The 22,905-nt window shown below is 44.8% G+C and overlaps 3 protein-coding genes across 3 annotated transcripts in view; 1 reads left to right on the top strand and 2 right to left on the bottom strand.

Moving 5' to 3' along the window:
• The window catches only part of T265_08577 (hypothetical protein), a gene marked incomplete at both ends in the record, with an annotated part of 8,627 nt that extends 4,063 nt beyond the window's left edge, over positions 1-4,564 (bottom strand). The window contains 2 exons of the mRNA XM_009174422.1: positions 1,200-1,336; positions 4,259-4,564. Of these exons, the coding sequence (XP_009172686.1) occupies positions 1,200-1,336; positions 4,259-4,564 (443 nt within the window). The remainder of the gene's footprint in view (positions 1-1,199; positions 1,337-4,258) is intronic.
• The window catches only part of T265_08575 (hypothetical protein), a gene marked incomplete at both ends in the record, with an annotated part of 35,057 nt that extends 12,468 nt beyond the window's left edge, over positions 1-22,589 (top strand). The window contains 9 exons of the mRNA XM_009174420.1: positions 322-555; positions 910-1,019; positions 2,043-2,410; positions 5,854-6,233; positions 6,417-6,711; positions 10,563-10,743; positions 13,579-13,829; positions 16,082-16,237; positions 22,451-22,589. Of these exons, the coding sequence (XP_009172684.1) occupies positions 322-555; positions 910-1,019; positions 2,043-2,410; positions 5,854-6,233; positions 6,417-6,711; positions 10,563-10,743; positions 13,579-13,829; positions 16,082-16,237; positions 22,451-22,459 (1,984 nt within the window). The remainder of the gene's footprint in view (positions 1-321; positions 556-909; positions 1,020-2,042; positions 2,411-5,853; positions 6,234-6,416; positions 6,712-10,562; positions 10,744-13,578; positions 13,830-16,081; positions 16,238-22,450) is intronic.
• Positions 16,078-18,951, bottom strand: T265_08576 (hypothetical protein; the record flags this gene model as incomplete). The annotated part of the gene is made up of 2 exons (XM_009174421.1): positions 16,078-16,219; positions 18,806-18,951. The coding sequence occupies 2 exons, from the start codon at positions 18,949-18,951 to the stop codon at positions 16,078-16,080; spliced, it is 288 nt and encodes a 95-aa protein (XP_009172685.1).
• Positions 22,590-22,905: the final 316 nt, after the last annotated feature.

Genomic DNA, 22,905 nt, shown 5'->3' with positions numbered 1-22,905 from the left:
GGAGGTGTAGGCACCTCGGAATGATTGTATTAAGCTAGCACTAAGTCCTTTCCCCGTCCACCTTTACTCTTCTTTACAATAAGGCTTTCAAATAAATCATGGTTGTACGGCAGTGAAGCATCAGTGTTGAATGCTGATGTCATGCTGCCGATGATGATGATGATGATGATTTATTTCGCCTTGAACTTTTCTAATCGATAGGTTGCGCGTTCTGAATGTGGCACACAATCTCTTCCAAGGAATACCTCTCCTAAGGTCTGCACATCCATACTGATGATGATGATGATGATTTATTTCGCTCTGAACTTTTCTAATCGATAGGTTGCGCGTTCTGAATGTGGCACACAATCTCTTCCAAGGAATACCTCTCCTAAGGTCTGCAACATCCATACGAGTGAGAAAACAAAGTTCACCGGAACGATCGATAGCTGTAGACAAAAAGGATGCAGTGTTGATGAGTGGCGCGCAAAGAAAACACATCGAGCAAAACTCGGACTATTCATCAGCTGACCAATCGGTTATTGACTTACGCGGACCGACACGTCCACCAATCAGGTGAGAGGATCGATCCACTCATTGGCTTTTGGTCAGATAAACTCAAGTTTCAGATATGGTTGCTGTTATTCAAGCATATTTTTCAAACCAGCTAAGTTTCAGATCATGCATAAATATGTTCAACATTATTGTAAACGTCTACTGAGAATTTTGAGAAATAAAAGGCAGTGGAAATCGATTTCCACGAGTAGCCGATAGTGAAAGTCAGTTTGCATTAGAGCAATATTTCGGGAAAAAAATTGATACTAGGCATATAATAGAAACAGACAACCCCTAGGTTTCACTGCAACGGAAATTTGCATCCGCTCCAAGCCCTTCATCATCAACTTACTGATTTATTAACGCCATTTGCAGTCTGTTTGCCTTACAGCCTTCGATGCGGAAGCCTATGGATCAAATACTCTTTAATGCCGCTTCAGAACCCGTTGAAAATCCAAAAGACCGTCTAGTGATGGTGGCTGTAGGTGAGTGATTCCAGTGCCTGCCCACAAGGATTAATTTTTGGGGATGTGTCAATAGTTACTCAAGACTGTTTGTATAGGTTAATGATTCATTCTACCTTAATTGCATTGCCCGAATCTGGTGGGAACATCGGATCAGCAATGCTCAAGTTCGTCTAATGGTATTCGGAAAAAATAACTCACCTTCGATAGATGGACTGATCACACTGCATAGGTTGCGCTGGCTTGGTCACGTGCTGCATATGCCAGTCGGCCTCGAAGGGCTCTTTTCGCACATCCACGTGAAGGGTGGTAGAGAGCCAGAGGCGGCCAAACAATGACTTGGCAGCGAAGTATAAAAGCTATTACCAGCAAACTCAGCTGTGCTGGTCACTGCCGTCTTCCTGGATGGGGATCTCGAGACAGGTCACATCAATGGCTGGAGGCATTGTCAGACATGGCCCGGTCGCACCCTCAATGACGCTCATGCATCCAAGCTATGGCCTTCAATCTATAGCTCCCTTCCCAATCCCCCCACTTAACAGTCCACCTGCAGTGCTATATCCAAGCACGAATTTACCAGTTCATGCCTCCAGTGCGAGGCTACTTGTCCCACCTCCCCGAATCATCGGTGAACGAAACCGTGGAGCAGCTACAACCACTGTACAACAAGTAAGCGGTTATTTCAGCTGACAATGATGAATTGCAGACGTGATTGGCTGTAACGCAAAGACGCTTTTGCTGCTAATGTCGACGACTATGATTGATGCTGATATAATTAAGGTAAGAGTACTTTGGCTGAAAGGTCTAAGTTTCAAGTCTTATTTGGACAAGACTGATCTGGTGCTAAGCTTATCAGGTAAGGTAGCGTGCTGCCAAAGGGGCAGAGGCGCAACTGCTACCTGCCATGTACCTAAGTTTGAACACTGTTTGGTTAGTTACAGAACTGAGTGGCCCTGAGCGGACAAAGCATGACCAATGTGTCCTTTTTTGCAGTTTTCCACCTGTTTCTAACTACTGCAGAAAAACACTAATGTTCGCCTACAGATTCGAAACAACAACAAAAGACTTTGATTAAACAGCGCAGTCCCCTGGCCCCACGAGTTCGCATAGTGGACGAATTTATTGGTCATGCAGATGTCCAACGCGTATTCCGTATACGCGAACGCTTGCTGGCTCAGCTGGGAGGAACTGTTTCACGGTTGGGGAATCCTCGGATAATGGTGAATCCTGTCTCCCCTATCACTGGCAAAGGAGCGTCACATTGGTACCGGACGGGTACCAAATGGGTCGACGGATCCAGGAAGAACCAGACGCCGTCCAAGACTTCACCAAATTCTTCAACGAAGTCGGACAATCCTCTTTGTATGCCACCTTTTCCAGCACTTCAATGCGTAGATTTATCTAACAACCAGGTTAGTGCTTTCGAACAGCGATCCTGATTCTGTGTAGTTAGGATTTGTTTTCTTATTTTGACTAAAACAGCTCACTCGAATCCTGAAACACACATTAGAGCCGAGCTGGTTCAAGGGGGGGCACGTTTAAAATATTGTCCTTGTGAGCAGATACCAATTCAATTCTGTAATTGGTCTGGTAGTAAGTACGGTAGTTTAGCTGAACTGCTTTTGTTTTGAAGACACTGTGAAATCCGATTAAATTCCGTCCCGACTTCTTTCGTCCTGATTTCGACTGACCATTGTGAAACTAGGAAGCCGTAGACTGAACTCGCCGAAACTTGCTTCAAAAGTTGTTCCGGTTCCCTTGTCTTGCTCGCATAAATTGCATAAACACACGCCAGCACAAGTCAGACTCGCGACAGAATCCCTTGTTCTTCGGTCAAAATACAGCAATCAGAATTTTAACGGTTTCTGGGGGATGAAGCAGATGGGTCTTTTGCCCAGTCTTGTTCAGCACATCTGTGTCATTTGGTATCCAAATTTGTTCGAATCCGCCCAACGGTTCGCCCATCACAACCGAACGAATTTTTTAAGTTTCTACAACTAAAAAGTTACCTAGACCAATTCTGATAGTCTTGCGGGACTTTACAAAGTCCCAAGTTAGCTTGAAGCGTTCGCAGTATATTCCACCGAATTTGGCTATCTTTCTAACCAATGAGCGTTCAGCATCCCTGCGAATCGAGGACTGGCACTAGTCCCGGTTTCCTCGGAGGTCAACCGGGTTTTGGACTTCATTTCAAACAAGTAGTGTGCTCCGTCCACACAAGATACCCAGATATCAGAAGGTCGCCTTTTTCGAAATATCAGGTTGGGTTTCTTCATGATTCTGTTGGTTTCTCAACAAGCCCGAAAGTGGTTTGCCACTCACTCAGTAGCATTGGCGTTTGCAGAATGCACCTGGAGGTATTCGGAATTGCTAGGTAGCGTTCTTGTAAACTTTGTTCCCTAAAGAATCTTTTTGCCATGAAGGATGCTATTTACGGGGTTGCGGAAAACTCTATGAAAGCCCACGACCGGTCCCACCCTTCTTGGGGCCCATCGGGTGGACGCAGTACCCGAGTTCCTGTTAACCTTATGTTCTACTTGAACCCAGATTAAGCGGTATTGGAAAAAACACTCAGTTGCAAACCAACTAATCACAAACGGCATTCTAGGTCTCCTAGAGATTCGTGCAATCACATAAAGGTGACCAGCAACCTGGCTTACTTTTATTAGGTGAACTAAAGGAGGAACTAGACTGCTTCTGTGCGAAATACATTCACTTGCGATTCAATGGGAGACGTGATAGGCTTTAACGGAATGTGAGGCACAAATGTCACTTGTGTTTCAGTTGGGACGTTACTGGAGTCTTGCAAGGTTTCCAAGGGAAACAGTAGGCGGCCCGTGAAGAATACCACGAAAGAGAGTCTCGGTTGGGATTTAATCAACTCTTCCGTTAATAACTGCCTGATTTACAAGTCAATGTATTTCACGATCGTATCCAATTTGGGTTAAAATGTTTGAAAACTCGAGGATCGGTCCTGTCTGGCAGGCCGAAAAAAGGCAAAGTTCATCGTCGGTTGTCGAATGGTTTTCAGCGACCTTATGAGTAGTATGCCATATTGGCAAAATGTACCACTTCTCCTTCATTTTCTCCCGGGACCTCCAATTGCTTCCCTGCATTTTTGGAATAGAAATATACGACCGCACTTGAATTAATCCTTCATGAACAGTTGGTAATGTACTGGAAAGACCTACCGTCGCTCAGTGACGCTCTAGTCTAAACCCGATAACCGTCAAATAAATAAGCTTGAAGAGACTACTCACAAGGTTGCTGAAAACTCTTCGACAGCCCACGACCGGTTTCGACCCTCGAATATCGTGACAACTGAATAGAATATCATAAACGAGAGATTCAGTTGAGTCTCTCGTGAAAACCAAATTGATTTGCAAATGAGCGTATTTCTCGAAAACAGTCCAATTTGGGTTCAGGTAGAACATAAGGTTGGTGGAAACTCTGGGACTGCGCCTACATGATGAGCCCGAATGGGAAGGGCGAAACCGGTCGTGGACTGTCGAAGAGTTTTCAGCAACCTTGTGAGTAGTTTCCTTCATGAAAATATACAGCGACATCTCGAATATCGTGCCAACTGAATCATGAGGCGGCCTGCGTGCAGCACATTCAGTTGTAGAATATCACAAACGAGAGATTCAATTGAGCCTGTCGTGAAAACCAAATTGATCTGCAAATGAGTGTATTTCTCGAAGCTTGAGGAGTGTTCAGCTGTTAAACCGGAGATTATTTTATCACTCAAATGCAGTCTAGACTACTATGTTAGCGTTTTTGTTCGCAGTTCAGAAGCTACTTTGATGAGAACATAGTAGTTTGTTGTAAACAACGCAGAATAAACGGGGTCCTATAGTGCTGGTTGACTGGTTGCTATCACGAGCGATCTGAGTGATGACATCAGCAACTTGCGCTTCTGTTTTTCACACAGTCACACCGCGGATTCCTTAGACGTTTCCGAAGACACTTGTAGAACGAATGCATTTATAAACACCAACTCCTTAAATGGTTTACAAAAACGGGATTTCCCTTGAGAGCGCGCTACCCGGAAGACGGACATTTCACTTCGAGTGGGATAGCAGACCAGACCTGGCAAACACCTCTTGAGGGAGAAATCACATTAGGGAATCGAAGGTTTAAAGTATTCGAGATTTGGGCTTACTTATTTACCACTAGAATTAGTCTAACAGCTGATTAAACCTTTCATTTCTATCTCCACCCCATGAGAACACACTCAAAATGAGTAAAGCTGACAGGTATTAAAGATGGTTCAGCGAAGATTTACGATTGTGAGCGTGCAAGTTTGTTGGTGTTGGAGACAAAGTGCGACGTTTGCACTTCAAAATCTTCCCATTACTTAACTTCGTCTACTTATTCATTTACTTTTTTAGTTAGCGAGATAGTTCCTTCTTCACTTATCCATTCATTTGTTCACTTCACCAATTTATCAATTGATTAGTCAGCCAATCAAACGGCCTTGTTGACATGAAACTGAGATGCACGACGAGAAATTTTTGTGTAGCGATGTGTTTGCAGTTTGGTCACAAACGTTCAGTCGAGATGATATGACCACTGCGTAGTTAATGGAAGTGCAAGGTTTTTACGCGAGCATGGGTTGATATAGGGTTGATACTCACCAAGGTCAACCTGCCATTGGTTGTTTGGGTGAGCACTCTTATTGGTTTGTTGGTCGGCCTGTCCTCTGATTGGTGGATTTTGGCGGAGACTGGATACATAGGGAGAAGATAGTGCTGTTAATATATTTTACAATCCCAAATCAGCTTGTATTTGTAAGCTATCCTAATCTATTAATAAGGTGGTCGTCACTTTGGTGTATTTTCACCACTCTTTATAGATTGCCTTCGAGGAGCGTCTTCTACCGGTGGCCACATGGCTTGAACTCCGAGAACTGGTGCTATTCAATAATCCTGTGGTGACCAGTCACACTGGAACACCACCTTTGTTGAGAAAGCTGCTGGTACAACGTCTGAAAATTAAGCTGCACTGCACAGCCGAGAGTTCAAATGACAGTGATCCGACTGCAGTCAAAGATGCTCACTCACTCAATTCCGACGCTTCCTCGACCCCCAAAAGACCACCCGTCCTGTTGACCAAAGTTTCTGGACCGCACAGTACGATGTCTTGTAAGCAAGGATTGAGTGCGGTACAAAAAGGGATAAGGCGAGAAAGCCAAACAAAGCGTCCCACGGTCATTCAAGTCTCTGCGCCAATGAGGTACGTAGCAAACGATCTGTTATTTTGATTATACTTGATGTATCTCCAGATTGCGCAATCACTGTTTGCTCCCTGAAGGCGGGTGCGGGGACTTTGTAGCTCTAATTTACTCAGGACTCATTATTCGTTGTTTTTCGCCTCTACTTAGCATGTATCAGTAGTATGTTTTGTGGTTGAACTCAGGTCCGAACCAAGTAATCAAAGTTTGAAAGTGGTGCAGTGTGCTTTCAAACGAATTGCCCAACAGTCCGTAACAACCCCTGAGTTGCAGCCAGACAGAAAAGCGCTCGAAAGTCCTGCCCTCAGCTCTGACACTCTGCGCTCCGAAATCCAACTCCACCGGGGACACCTGCAGAAGGACATCGTAGTCCCCCATTCAACCTCTCCATCCTCACAACGTTCTACAAATGAGTCTCTTGGCGGCTGGGGTGACTCCGACAGTGTGACAGGTGATCAACCCGGTCCTTCCAGAGCACAGGTGGGTGATGATTTTATGCGATGTTTAGAAGTTGCTTTCGAAAATTGCCAAACGGGTTTTATGGGGCCAGTGTTTTTCAAAACCGAAGGATCTTCACTTACAGGACGGCAAACTTCCTTCAGATCCCGTTTTGTCTGGAGCGAAATGAAACTAAGGCAGTAATCTTTCTGGAGTTGGTCAGCTAGGTTGACAGGAGGACGAAAATTCCGGTGGAAAAAACAGTGTAATTGACACAGATTCAACGAAGCCTTGCGACTTATTAGGGTGTTAGGCAGCCACAGGAAAATAACTCCTAAAAGAAGTGAAAAGCAACCAGGCAGCTACTGCTGGGCCGGGTGCACTCGTGTGTCACCCACAGAAGGCCACCATTAAGCGAAGCTTCTCACACCTAAGAACTACATTTCACAGTCTGCTCCATGACAACAAAACGGCGTGTGCAGTGTCTGTCAGTTACGAGCGTTATATCAATATATTGATATACTTTATCGGTGTTTGGGTGCTGCAACGCCAGTAAACAAAAATGCAGTAGATTAATCAATTTCCCCATTTTCTTCGGGAACCTTCATCGCATTCCACGTATCTAGTGGGACGTTTTTCTCCAGGTTCTTTTGTGTTCTCCAGCACCAGTTCTCAAAAACCCGCATTTTTAACCTGCAGTTGGCTGCGCTTTTTACGAAGTAATTGAATGGCATCACTCTCTATTCGCAAATGTGAAAAAAAGGATTTTAAAACCACACAATGCCCCTGCGACATTGGGCTGGAGCGCTGAGTCACTCTGTCATCCTGGATTCTCACTGGTCCGCTGGGAACACGTGACCCTAGTGCACCTATTGATTCATTCCTGATCTAGTCAGTTAACCACGTGTCCCTTTTTGACTTAGTATTTTTACTATTTGTCGATAGAAGTTTTTAAAACACCGTATGTGTTCGAGTATGACGATGAGGAATTAAAGAGGACTCCTGCATTCAAATATATGCTCTGAATCAGACTCCAGTTGTTAGGTCTTCCACAAAGATCGAATAACACCAGTCAAAACACTCACGAGCAGCCGGAAAAAGCCAATAGGTCGTTTGTACTAAGTTTCACACCTAGGTTTACTGGAGCATTTCATGTTCTCGTCACAACGTTACCTTTTTACATTACTCGTGTTAACTGTGGTTACATTCAATAACTTCGTGACCAGCTTAGTGAGGACAGGTGATAGAACGCAAAAAAGAACCTTCGGAGAATTTTTTGTCTGGATATACTACTGATCAGCGCCCAATGCGGCGAGGGTTTCAGATATAGCGTGGAGAAACGCGTGTCCTAGACGGCTGTACTTTTGGTTGACGGCGGTGCCGCCACGGTGCACTGACAAAAGCAGAATGTGTCTCTTCTGAGTCTACTACACAGTAGTATCAGTTTTTGTCTTATCTACTGAACCATGTAAATCGGTTGTGAACGTTTCATCACTAATTAACTTGACGTCATCAGCGCTTTGTTGGGGACGGTGTGGGCCAACCAATAAAAGCATCCGACCGAACGACCAATCGTATTCGGAGGTCAGCTCCGGCTAGTAGCACGCCAACGCAGCACTACTTCCGCACAGTCATTTATATCCCGCTACGTGCTATTCCGTTCCCGAACAGCAAACTGATGATACATCTTCGATCGCCCAGCTTCGTGAACAAATTAACGATCATCTAGACTACCTCGGCCACCGACATTTACCTCAATACATTATCAGTTTTGCTCCTTTCTTCCCATGAGTATCTTTGGAACTTTACATCCTTTTTAAGCGAATTCCGGTGAATTTATGTCATTAAACGAGTTGCGCATTCCGAGAGGTTATTTCTCAACCAATAGTCGCGTGAAAACTATAGAAGTTAGGCACATAATATATGTAATATATACTATATAATGTATAATATATAATGCAATACTCGTAGAATACCAGTACAAAAAAGTGATACAAACTTGAGAGTGGGATAGGAGTGCATGATGCGGAGAATTTGGCTTGAAAAGACAGTGAACCATAAAGGAATCCAAGGTATTGTGGCCAGTGGTATCCTTCGACTTACACCACCGCGTCTCCTTACTACCGCATCTGCAGATAGATGGCCGTCTACTTACACACATTTCCGAGGTGAATAAAACAGCTTTTAACTTGCAACCAGCAACACACACCCCGAATTATTTGTGAAAATTTGCAGTTCCTGAGTAGCAAAAGGTGTCAAATCGACTAACCTGAACTTTCAGACTGTTATATCTGACTGCTGTTCCCGCTCCATTGCCTAGTGCCGGATAAAAGACTCACTGATAAGGAACACAACAGCTTTATGGCGAACAAACGGGAGCGTGCGGGTGCAAAAGTTACAACGGCCCTGTGCCATTTAACTGGCACTTTGACATTGATCCACGTCACGTTCATTCCATCCGCAACATACACACGCTCTTAGCACAGAGACAACACCTGAGATATCCTTCTGTCTAGAAAGCTGATTACATCTGTTTTGACTGCATACAACATTTGGCTACATTCGGTAAACTAGAAGGTAGTTGAAGTTCCGACACAGTGAGTACAAATGGCTCACACAAACTGTTTTGAAAAACTTCAATGTGGCAGCATGAATGTTCTATCAAATCCACACTGAATTCCAACATGAAATCCTTGATCATCCATATTGTTCAATTCCCACTGACAGTACCAGTTTTTCAGCATTCTTGTTAGGCTAACTTCACCACACATGGGCTATTCGAACCCGTGACTTGACACTGCAAACTGAAGTGGCGGTTGTGTTAGCAGCCAACCGCTGTGCACATGCACAGCGTCCAGCGTCCAGCCAACCACAACTCACGTGACGTCTTAAGAATGTTGTTGATCAGGTGGTTGTTGGTCTGTTCGCCGAGCTTGGCAACTGAATTGCAAACATTTTGTCACCAAATGGGGAGACATCATCGGCGCGCAGCTGGGTGGGTACTTCCTCTGTGCCTGCATGCATTTATATTGCATCTGAGGATTACCTGTTATCTTTAACATGATTCGCTAGTTGGGTGAGAGCGCTTTCAGGAAATTATTGGTCCTTTTGTTATCTTTGTTGCGCTGAGGTCTGAGTTCCTTTCACTCGACTGGTTATCTTAGTGCCTTCTATTTTTAGTGGTCTCTTCCCTCGCTTTGAATGGCCCCTTCTCCAATTGCCTGTTTTTCCCGAGTGTGATTGGTTGGTTGCACTGCCCTATTTGCTTCGTTGTAACGACTGGTGTTTTCGCGACTGCTTACTGACTGGATGTCTTCTGCAAGCAAACGAATGTGCCCGTTTGAATTGGGCTTTCCTGCTTCTTTTATGAAGAACTGGTCTGTTTGTTTGTGCATTACAGAGCTCTGTGGTTCTGGCGTTTTCCTGCCCTTACTGGTTTAGAAATAGGGTCAATTTTAATGCTTCTTGATTGCTTCTTCGATGGAGTACCATTCCCATTCGCTCTTCGTTCATGATAAGGCCAGGGTGCGAACACTGCCCCAGTCGAACTCGTTTCCGTCGTGATCTTTGTGCACGGTGATGAGTAAAGACACCGTACTTGTTTTTTTTCAAGCTTTGATTAGCAAAGATCGACTTTTCATGTCCAGACCTGCGGTTTCAAATCTGTTGCTTGGTTTTCGATGGCAACGTCACGCACTACTGATAGGCAGGTATCCTTGTCTAGTAATGACGAGTTGAAGCACCTTAACACTACTGACGAACGTTTAAACTAACTTAACTTGTCGAGTGCAACCCGTTGTCCGAAAACGAACGCGGCATATACTACTGATACATTTCTAAAGCAGTGATGAATTGCTATCTTCCCCGCTGACTATCTTTTCGTTTACTGCTAGCCAACCGATTTCGTGGATGACCATCAGGAGCATACCTGTATTCAAAAACCTACTCCAGCCTTGGGATCCATTATACCAGAACAGACAGAATCAGACTCCATTTTCCCCTATCCAGGTCCGATTCTCCCTGGATTACCCTGGTTGGTAGAAGAGAAAAACCTACCCGAGTGTAAGTTGCCAAGTTAGTAGTAGTATTCCTTCAAATGTTCTGTCCAAAAACGCTCTCAAATTGGGAGGTATTTTGAAATTTTACCTGGATTCCATCTGCGAAGAACAGCTCTAAATGGTCGAGTATTAGGGCTGCTCAAAAGCACGTCTTGTACGCCAGTGAAAGGAAAGCATCCTGAGCTGAGTTGTGCCAAAATCAATTTTTGTCGCCCCTCAGGACTTTCCAGTCATTTAGCTCCATTGACGCTTGGAACCCGCTGGAAGAATTTCGATTCTGTTGAAGGTGGTTGCGGGATTCACACCGATCTCGACTGATCAGTTGTCCTCCTGTCCTGACATAATTTTTCCCACACCAAAGAAGGGAAACCACTCTTATTGAAGTTCATCAGCAGTATATATCCTTGGCCACGCCGAAGTTCCAAATCATTTGAGCGCTTTCGCATGTTCAGACGTGAAAACTCAAATGTGTTCTGTGTGTGCTTATGGCCATGGCGTTCCTCCCGATTTGTTGGTGGGGGTGACGTACAGGGAAATCGGAGGTTTCTACTGTGACAGCAAGCCAGATATGGAAAGAATGGAGCGTTACAACTTGTCGCTACACCACATATACATTCAACAGACCTGTCTTGCACCACAAGTGAGGCGTTCCCCGACCTGCAGTGCGAGAAACGTCGTGCTTGTCTGGGTTACTGCAATGGCTTTATGGTAGGACCTTGTGATCTCCGACATGGCATAAGCAATGGGACGTTCCTCGGTATAAGGAAACGATTTATGGTGCACTATCTCACCAGCTATCTGCATGGGTTTACAGAACAGGGTTGCAATCAAACTCCCTGTGTGCCATCGCCTGCTATACACAGTGTAGCTGGTAGGCTCTCCAATGTATCCGTGAATGACCTTGTCATCCAATCTCCTATCTGCTTTTTGCTTGAAATACATTCCGTTACATTGGTAGTACATCAGCTCGGCAATCATACAACAAAATAACGCGGCGCGTGTATTGTTTTGGTCATTTTATCACACAACAGCAAGTGACTCATTCATCAACGACGCGGTTTACATCACTTGACTTCTCGGGCAAGGAGTTACTCACGTAGGTGATGGACTACTCGTGGCCGAATGGCATGCACTTTAACTATTAGCCGAGAGGTTGTAGGTTCGAGTCCGGTTGAGGATTCATGAGACGCTGCTGATAATTCCCAGAAATGATGAAGTGGGAATTCATTATGTCTCGGATTTTCAGTTTAAACTGGTTCAACTGAAATATGAAACGCTTATGTCTGCTAGAGATTATATCGCGTGAATTTGTGTGTGTGTGACGTCTACAAATGAAGTGAATGAACAAGGAGACTTGACAGACATCTCAGCTGATCAATTTTACCGGACAAGGGGGACAGCTAATCGAGTTTCCTGTATTAAGTACAAATTTGCTGACGGTTGTCTGTTACCCCGCTTCTGTTGTGTCTCTAGACGGCATTCATTTTAGTTGACCAGTAGTCGCGCTTCAGGATGACGCCCCATTTTTTTCAAAGATAGTACGGCATGTGGTTTCAAGAAGCAGTGCCGTCCGGGTTTGGTAGAACCAATCCATAATGGTGTAAGACCATTCCACACTCGATTGCCGATCACCAGCTGTTAAAATTTAGGACACTACCTCAGCATGGATTGACGCTGTCTCTAGTTTCAGACTTTTGAGGGGCCCTTTCATCCGGTGATGGTGATGGTAGGGACAAACAACGCATGTGTAACCTTTTTTACGAAGTTTTTCTATGTGACAAGCACTCAGTGTAACCTGTTTCTCCCAAACACTGACTAAGTGCACTGAATTCCTGAGTAAACAACGGTTCTTTTAAACAACAGTTCAAATGGCGGTTGTTTGTGAATACTCATTGATCGGTATGGCGCGCGAATTACATATTTTGGTCAAGTTCAAATTTTAAAAAGCAATCTATCTTTTATCAAAGCCAGAAAACCCTTTTTCTCCGCCTTACAGCTATTTCAGTTCATTTGCATGAATCCTTATAAGGAAAAAAGGTCACATTAGATGAGATCACTCATCAATAGTACTAGGAGAACCAGCTCCGAACGTAACGGGACTATATAACAGCCAATGGAATAACCGTTTTCGCTGAGACAGATTTCATTGGTTGTTCTTCACTCGTCTTTGACAGATGAGTTGTATTCTTAGTATCACTTTTTTCGACCCGCTTGTACGCGACAGTAATCAATAGATCGGCCGGATCGCACGTTCATTGACTTTTCTGGTTTGGCCAAACGCACCAGGCGATCACGTGGCTATCCATACCGGGATTCACGGTAATAAGAAGGCATTAAGGAGACTGTGGTCCACAATAAATAGCTTATTGAAAACAACGGCGAAGCCTACATCTCAATCAGCCCAGGAAAAACTGGATGGACAGCAGTTAGCCACCATGTCTTGTTGGACCCCATCCAATCAACGAGTGAGTCACGCGGGCAAAGTTTCAAAGGATGGATGACACCGAAAGCACCCAGTATTTTCGTAACACCCCTCTTCTATACCGTCAACTTTTTTTTCGTGCCTCTAAATAGAACTTGTTCTCATAAGTTCCATCACTACTACATTATTCTCTTTGAACAAAATAGCAACGTACAGTCCAAAAACAACACCGCATATATAACATAACGACAATCAGAAATTGATGCCGTTCCACTGTTGACTCGCTTCTTCCATTTATGATCCTGCGCATAATATATTTATCGTCAACAATTCCCCGGTTTCTTCAACGGTCCGCCTTTTTGTAAAGACCATTATCTTCCTGGTTGGTTGTGAGGAATCACGGTTCTTTTCTTATTTCTCTCCTTCCAGGCATTCAGGTTTGTCTGGGTGAGCTCCGACATTTGAAACAACGGCAGCCAAACCTCTGTCCGTCCATTGGCGCATCCGTCACAGAATCGATTAGACATGACGCTGGAACGAAGAGCATGCTGAAAGTAGCACAATCTGTATTGAGACCACCAAACGAAAATTTGGCCATGGAAAAGAATGAGAAGCAGTTAGACCCTGATTTGCGAGAAAAAATCATCCTTACAGGCACACTGCGAGCTCATCCGCAAACGGTTGGTGTTCGACGATTTCTCGGTGTATATTTCTCTACTCATATTTTGTTAGTAGTGTAAGTTATTCGTTGCTTTTCATGCCTCAGCCTGTGACCGGAGATTGCCCTTGGACGCAGTCGCTCAACGTTGAGAAGTTTCCACTGCTCACCCACTCTGACTTTACTTCGCAAGAAGGACTTCTGTAATGGGTTTTTCGTACCACTCACCTATCTATATTCTTGAAAAATGAGAGTTCCACAAATCGGTACTTTCATCATCACCATCATCATCATCATTGTCAGCTGTGATAACCGCGTACTCGTCGTACAGCGGCTGTAGCCGCCGCGGTTTCCTTCACCGATGATTTGGAAAGGAGTAGGTAGCTGCGCTGTGGAAGGACCAATCAGAGCTCTAGCACGGACTGAGAATGTACTAAAAACGCGTCTAACCAGAGGATTTAATCATGACCTTCTCCACTCTGCGCTGGTGAATCACTATTTCCCAGCTGGATAGAGCTCACGTGCTCGCTTCATCGCCAGACCGCCGCTGTTAATCGGAGGGCATCATTGTGAGCATTTTGATAGCTCTGTGTGATTAAATGAAGCAGCCTATTGGGGTCGCAGCTGATAACTAGCTGCAGACATCCCGCACATTCGTGTTTCCACTGCCTCTCTCCGTTACCGGTTCAGTTCTTTGGTCGCCAAAAAAACAGAACAACTCGTCGTGTTCTTGACCGATTTTACCCATGCTTTTCGGGGTCCGAAAGTAAACACTTATTAACAACAATGTTGTTCAATAATAATTGATCTTCCAATCAGGTTTTCGGCGAGAAACTTTACAGCACACAGTAATGCTTTCACTAAATGTATGCTACCTAAACACGGCCTGCAGTGTCAATATTCACGACATATTAAACTTGTGGATATTTTTTCTTTGGAGATAACTCATCATCAACGTGTTCATCAGTGTTCGACACCGATGTTTCGTTGCCGTAAGACATCATGGTTGTACGTAGGCTGAGATTCTGTCAGGGTGCCCACACCTGGACAGGAGGACGATTAGGGTCCTCAACCAAAGCGTTTGGCTCAAAAGCCTAACTGCAAGGCAGCGGTGTTTGGCGGGAAATGCAAATGCATTACCATTTCTACGGAACAAGTCGCCACATTTTTCAACCCACCCTAAAGGACCAGGAGACTGTGTTTGTCAGGCCTCTAACGAGTGACCGACCTGGTATGAGGGACTCTGTGAGTGTCTCAGAGACAACCCCAGTATGACTCACTTGGTCACTGAGGTGCGGAAACCGTCGAAAGCCGGTAAGGTCCAGTCTCCTCGTGATGTTTGCAGCTTACTAGTTGTGAACTGATATTACCACACTCCAAAAATGATATTCAAAAGACATTTTGACCAATTAGCAATCCTGTTTGACCCAGTAAGTAGCACCGTCCAAAATTATTCAGTTACCTCTTTTGAGCAGGCCAAAAAGGAATGTTTACTTCTGAGAGGCGATCATTTCACCTGAGAAGGTGGAAATTCATTGCGTTCTCAGGTACATACGAGTGACCTTATTCGATTGATAGCAAAATGAAGCAGACGATCGTCTCACAAGGACTACACTGGTTCGGAATTTCAACTGTCCAAGTTCCCCGTCTACTTTAACAGATTCAAAATGGAATTAGTCAACAGACATTTAAGCATAAAGGACGAAAAAATGAAGCTAGGCTTCATGATCATAACAAGAGAGTGCCGCAATCAAATTCCCTAATCATCGTGCTCCCCAGTGTGTTGATCTTCACTTTCGCCATGGTCGTCATCACGAAATTAAGATTTTGCCTATCTCCTCTTGATAAGTGGCCACAATTTTCCGCCCACTTGCATTAGACAAAACTTGGCAAGCCGTGTTTGCAAATAGAAAGGGATAAAGTTAGGTTGGAGTTGGAAAGTCGCCTGAGCAGAAGTGATCATACTACAACAGCGAAGAAGCTGGTTGGGTTAAAAGTAATCACGAGCTAAGTGTCAAGACTATGGAAAGTTATGCGGAACACTTCAAACGGGGGGGAGTAACATTAGCACAGACAAGACTCCTGTTATACGAGAGGAAGTGTGGAGAATCTGTCCTCACCAGCCTCGTTGCATTCTAGTCCTAAATTGCAAGTAGCCATCAAAAGCCGACCCTGACCCTTGAAATTCCCATCTTTTGCCCATCCGGATGACGGATTCAAATCAACTTAATAAAACCGTTCCATCATCCACTCGTTCTGCACTTTCCCTCTCAGGTCTTGCCCTCTGCTTCAAGTTCCGCGACCGAACTCAAACCACTGAACTCCGTGGCTGTACGAAGCTCTCCACCGAATGCCATCAACACGACAATCGATCGAAGGGACACTAGAAAATTGAACAGAAACATTCGTGTTCTGGATGAAGTCAAGAAGGTAAATACTTTTCTCGTCAGTCGTTATATGGGGGTTGTTCCTGTTGATTTTGTCGCGTGTTCTGAAGCTTCTCAGGCGGATATGCTTGTACCGGTCTCCATTGTCTTAAGCCAGCGTTGACCTCAACTACCTGACTGCAGCGTACGCCCGCCTCCTGCTGTTATGCTGGCCTCCAATGTTTAAAAGTAGATTCTTGTTATTGAGAGCTTACATGTTCAATAATAGTAAGGTCGAATTGATTTGCACAGTCTTATAATGCCGTAACCGGTTTTTGGTGCCAAGTTTTGTCCATCAATGTGAGAACTTTCCTACGAGAAACAATCCCACTGATGGACGGTTTTTTTAGGGTTCTACCCACTCATTCTGCTCACTACTCATTCTTCTCCACTACTACTTGTGAGCAAGAGAGCAATGTGGGAATCTTTGAACCGGATCGTCGCCTCAATTCACAACATCCACATCGTTGACGTTCCCGCCTGCAAGTCATAGAGCATTCGTGTCAGCCAATTAGCGGACTCCACCTCAAGGTCGGTTGACTGTAACCAATGAAATGACAAAGTTGCTGGCGTGCTAAGACCATCGACGGACTTTGGCCGCTGGACCCGTGAATGACCATATATGGCCATCCATTCATTTGCCACATACCCTGGAACTAGTTTTTCATCCAGAAGTACTCATCTGCGTTAGGTATCAAAGACCTGTGGATTGAGGTTTATCAATCTTCCACTGGGACATGGGTCTCTCCAGCCAGAGCTGGAGAGACAGGTTTGATGAAGTAGCACTTTCCATAGGCCTCGGAAAGGCTTCTAAGTTCCATTCATCATCCCACAAAGTCACCCTGGCAACCATCATATTCGGACAGCATTAAACTTATACTGACTACTAAATCAATAAACACTTTTCGGTAAAATTTCACCGTAATTCACTCAACTGGGCATGCAGAGAATAACTGCTTGTCCTTTACTGTGTTCCAACGAGATCTATTTGATATTTTTATGCGCTTTCATGCCCGCTTATTCACTCTTGTGCAGGAGCCGGAGATACATGCGGACTATTCGCCTATCGATCATTTACTACCAGAATGTGTGCCTTCCCTATGCAGTAGTCATTCCCTGTTACATTTTACATCTTGATCAACTTAGGGGTCGATCTGACTTACTGGTTCGAGCTCTTAGCACAGTTGTATACCAGTGTGGATACACCTCACTTACCCTTGTTTCAACTGACATCTCAAATAACAGCCCACCTGACTTTGCGAAACCTTTCTTTTCTTGACAGGTTACTTATATTACGTGAGTAGTGATATTTTCGTTGATTATCGGAGTTCAGTAAAAGCCCTCATCGAGGATTTTCCGGTCTAGTGGGTGTCTGATGAATCGATCAAAACAAAAAGTGAAAGACACGCTGACGTAAAAAGTGAACAGTTGGTAAAAGGCGTCTGATTTTCGGCTATCTGAGTTGTTCCAGGCCGCCTGCGAGTCACTGCAGTGTGCTCCTAGGCACCTGAAACCTCACCTGGGGACAATCGTCCTAGCAAGGAGGAACCGCGGAGGGAACGCCCTTCTCGAACAGTCGGGACGTGTGGTTAGAGGACAGTTACCCCCTTCGAGATTAACTGCCATCGGAGAGCCACACACTTTTACTGTTTTGCTCTAACGTAACGGTGCCTGTATAAACAAGTGGTGTCAGTCGAAAGCCTCGTGGAATTGAAAGCCGCTCTTTTTGAAAATAAATAAAACGGCCACGGGTCAACCCGTCGGAAGTCTGTTTACCATGCAAGCAACTTGTTGAGCTGAGCAAACCCAATAACTACCGAGAAACTTATCACATGTTTGCTGAAAAGTTTTCGACAGCCCAAGAACAGTTTTATCCCCGGGTTTCCGACAAACTGAAGTTCCACCTGAATCGCAGCCATATTATAGTCTTTGACGAGCTTAAGAACTTAAAAGTGCCACCACTACAAGGGTGAAGCATAGAGAAGTTAATAATTGATCCAGTCGATGTGCAAAATCTTTTTGACACGATCTGCTGTCCACATGTCTGACAGACAATCGAGAAGAATGTGGCTATGCGAACGAGACCGCAGAGGTACAACGCAGCCCTAACCACACATACGGCGTGGAGCCGGCGAACTGCGCCCCTCATCCTGTTCCGAAACAGTTTTTTGTGTGAGAGGGGAAAGACTGAGCAGTTAATTTATACAATTACAAAATTTCGACTCAAGTACGGCATGCCAGCGAGAATGTCATCCCTAGCATTTTGCTCGCAGTTGTTTCCAAATTAGGACGCCGCCTCAAAACAAAGTTGTTGTCAACACGTGTGGAACTACAAAGTAGACGATCCATGAACTAGAATACAGCACGGGTAAGTAAATCTTCCTGTCTGTCGAGTGGGATGTCTTGAGTTTTGCGCCATGAGATGAGTGATGATACGGAGTTGAACGAAAGAAACCGAAGCAAACTGGGAGGTCATTTGAGAGAGTTACTAATTAGAACAGCAGGGATTGTGTGGTGTACGGTATTTTTCTCAGCTTAGTTCTCAGTCTGAGCCTCCCAAGCTAGCTTTCACGTCAAAACAACCACCAAAGGTGTACAAGGTCTATTAACGCCCCAAACGAAGTCAGGAACACTTGTACAGCGCTTCATATATATATATACCGTAGGCAGCAATAACTTTCTGGAAATTCTGACGCGTTGTGGATGCGCAACCGGCATTCGGCCAATACTGAGTCATGATTGACTGTTGGGTTCAGACTTCCGACCAATCAGATCTCGCCTTGATGCCGGACTGGCGAGCGTCCCGAATTCTTGGCCAGTCTTGTGTGGGATGGACTTCTCGGCCGTAGCAGCATCTGAGTGCGAGTGGTAAAGAGGGATCCGTATGGAATTCCGCCTAACAGTTTGGAAACTGTGAAGCAGGGCGGGCTAAGATGGGTTGAAGCACCTCTTGGGATTGGGCTGACTGCCATGTCGTCTCCAGTCATTGATGCCTTTTATATTCCGACTTCCCACCAATTAAGTAACATCTGTAAATTAGCCAAACTACTGGCTCTTGATCGGAAATTAGTGTGCTTTTTGACAATTCACGATAATAAAGGTCACAGGTCCCCGGGCTCAACGTATGCACCTTTCGCCTCGTGTTTGGGAACGTCGCATTCGGTCCTATCGGTATTGATAAACTTTGCTGACCAAACGTGTAATCTAACTGCCCTTCCCTGTCAATGTGACAGGTCCATTAGTACAAATTAGTAAACTCTTCACAAAGCGCTCCTGGGTGGCAAAAATGTAAACTAGTTGAAGACTCGAATTTCTGATGCAAGCGGAAACCTTTATTTCCCATTTAAAAACAAAACTCTTAGTTTGGACGTAATGCGCTACTCATAAGGTTGCTGAAAATTCGTCGACAGCCCACAACCGGTTTCGCTCTTCTTGGGGCTCATCAGGTAGGCGCAGTCCCCGGGTTTCCGTCAACCTTATGTTCTACTTGATACCAAATTGCACGAAATTAGCGAATATACACTCATTTGCAAACAAATTTGGTTCTTTCGAGACACTTACCCGGAACACAGCTGAATCGCACTTTTATGATGTTTCTAAGCTACCGGTTTCGCCCTTCCTATTCGGGCTTATCAGGTACGGGCACTCTCCGAGTTTCCTTATGCATTATGTTCTATTTGAACCGAAAGTAAACAGATTTCGGCAAAACACACTCATCCGCAAACCAGTTTCGTTTTGACGGGAGTCTCGCTGAATCTTTCGTTAGGTTGAAGCGGGCCGGTAACAAAAACAAGAGCTTCACCTGGATGCAATTCGGTCTCCTGTCAAAACCGAATTCTTGTGCAACTAAGAGTATTTGTCGAAAACAGTTATTCATTTGCATCAGTCCCGTAATCAAATGATTCGGTTGCATTGGAAGACAAGTTGACTTTACTATGCACTGAGAGGAGCACTCACGTGACGAATGGAAAAGTTTTCAGAAACCTTGGTGCTTAGCCACGCTCCTGAGCTGACCGTCACTCATTCTCCCTGTCTAAGTGTTCGAAACAATGCTTGGCGTGGAAGTCATTCTAGAGACATTCAGAGTACATGAAGTACACTCTCAAAACCGAGGCCAATCAGGCCTGCATTCACACATAGTCGTTCCTCAGTCGATATGTGTTTCCTTTATCAAAGCTGGCCAATGGAAGAATCGATGATCGGAAACCGCGATGGATGGAGCAACAAAAACGTGGGGAACATTCTCTTGATACAGCACATTGCTTATAAGGCTGACGAAAACGCTCCACGATAGACGTTTCGACCTTTTTCGGGGGGTCGTCAATTAGGCGTCATCACCGAGGTCCCATCGAACTCATGTTCTCCCTGAACACCAGATACCCGGGGGATACTCGAGTAGATTTCTAGTTTCTTCAGCTGAATTTGTTGCACGAACGCTGCACCCTACTTTGGTTGGCACGGTCGTTAAGATACCGCAGTCAATATTACGCATGCAGTGCGTTGTGGTAACAGTACCAATAATCTTCACAAGGTTGCTGAAAAATTTTCGACAGCCACCGGCCGGTTTTATCCTTCCGTTTTGGGCTCATCAGGAAAGCCGATTAAAGAGAAGTGGTAGAACCGCACTGAATGATTCACAACTAATTAAATCGAACAGTTTTCAGCAACCTTGTGAGTAGAGTCCTTTGTGAAAACATACTGTGATATCACGAATATCGTGCCAAATGAAACATGAGGCGGCCTATGGAAAGCACTTTCAGTTGAGCGTCACAAACGAGAGATTTATTTGAGTCTTCCGTGAAAACCAAAGTGATTTGCAAATGAGTGTATTTGTCAAAATCAGTCCAATTTGGGTTCAAGTAGAACGGAACAGTTGACGTGAACTCGGGGACTGCGCCTACCTGAATTAGAAGGCCGGAACCGGTCGTGGACTGCCGAGGAGTTTTCAGCAACCCTGTGAGTAGTTTCCTTTACAAAAATATACTGCAATATCTCGAATATCGTGCCAAATGAAACACAAGGTCGCCTTTGTGGTCTTTGTCGATGTACTGATAATCGCTTTCCTGTAAAACGCTTCCAGTATCCATGCGACCCGAAGAAGCACAACGGCTGAGATGTTGCCGATGTTTTTAAGGGTTATATCATGAAACTGGACCTCAATATTTCGAACGTCTTGCTAAGTGTAACATGAAGCGATTTGTTTACTTGGTGAATGCTATTCATTAGAGATTCAACTAGAATTCACCAGAATCCCTGTGTGAACACCAATTTAATTTGCAAATGAATCCGGTTCGCGCTAATTTCGCCCCAACTAATTAGCAGCTATACACTAGACGTGAAATTGCGGTAATTTGATGAACTCACATTAACACCGATCGACCATCAATTAACAAGAATGATCCACTAAATTAATTTAATCCTCTTCCAGTCATGATGAGCGGACAGAGAGTTTTACCAAATTAACCCCAGGCCGTTTGCTAATTGTTCACTGGTCGTGTTTACCAAGAAAGCGCAGTCTAGTGTCGTCGGAGCACACATCAATCTGAATGCGAATCGCTCGGCCCATGGCGTGTATGTATGTTCCGGCCCAAGTGGTTAAGGGCGCAAATTCACTGACCGGAAGGTCCGTGGTTCGAATCCTACCTCCGCCTCTCGAAATCCCCTGGGGCAACCTGGCAGTATCCCAGCCCTGGTGCTTCCTTCGCGTGGCCTGGCAGCTAGGCACCGGAAGAGTGCTACAGCTGAACGGTTTTTTTATGTTCCGGCTTGGTGGCTTGCCAACGGGTCAATTATCAGCACTTTGGGCTAATTGGTTCACCAGCCTCCAGAAACGACACTTAATTAGGAGGGGTCGGTACACAACCCACGACTAGTTCATTTTCACGTCCTCTGGCATAAATGCGGCTAATGACGCTGGGAAGAGTTGATCAGAATATTCAATCAATCATTACTTTTTTTGGGGTATGGATGCTATGTGACTCGAAGGAAGCCCGGTGATATTTTTAAGGTTGCGCAAGTCTTGACAAGGGGAATCGTAAAGCCACGAATGAGTTAGAATCACAGACCTGGTTGTCTGTAGTTGACGCCCCAGGAGCACGATTGAATAACTGACCCGTATTGTACATATTTTGTGGATGGCGCTCTTCATTCCGCGACTATTATCCTGTGTAATTATTCCTAATCGTCGCTGATTTCACCGACTTCCTGATTGTTTCAGATGGGTTGATATCGACCAACAGAGTTTTCACTGCCAATCGTCATGAGCTCTGACAACGTGGTAAACAGTCATCAGTGGCATTTCTGCAGCAATCGATTCGTTTGGACATGCCCTCACGAAAACTTATTTACCAGTCCCGTATCGACTATATGTGCTTCTGTAAATCTGAAATTTCAGTTTCTTTCGATAACAAATATTCTGCCAAGTGTCATTCGTACTGCTAGGGTGATTTCAAGGTCACAACGGATTTTTTGACTGTCCACAAAAGTGCAGTGCACTAAACAGTGTTCGGGAGGTGTGTGACAATCAAATGATGCGAAACTGTTCCACTCGGGGAGGGGGAGAAGCTTTAGGCTTTGTTGTGTCTGTCATAGGGTAGGCATATGACAGTTTTAGGGGCAGGATACAATTCAATTCATCTAGACTGGATAAGGTCAGCCAGGACAATTCTACTC

Source organism: Opisthorchis viverrini, assembly GCF_000715545.1.
Source record: "Opisthorchis viverrini unplaced genomic scaffold opera_v5_228, whole genome shotgun sequence".
NCBI classification, from domain to species: Eukaryota; Metazoa; Platyhelminthes; class Trematoda; order Opisthorchiida; family Opisthorchiidae; genus Opisthorchis; species Opisthorchis viverrini.
This window is presented reverse-complemented; position numbering and strand designations above follow the sequence as displayed.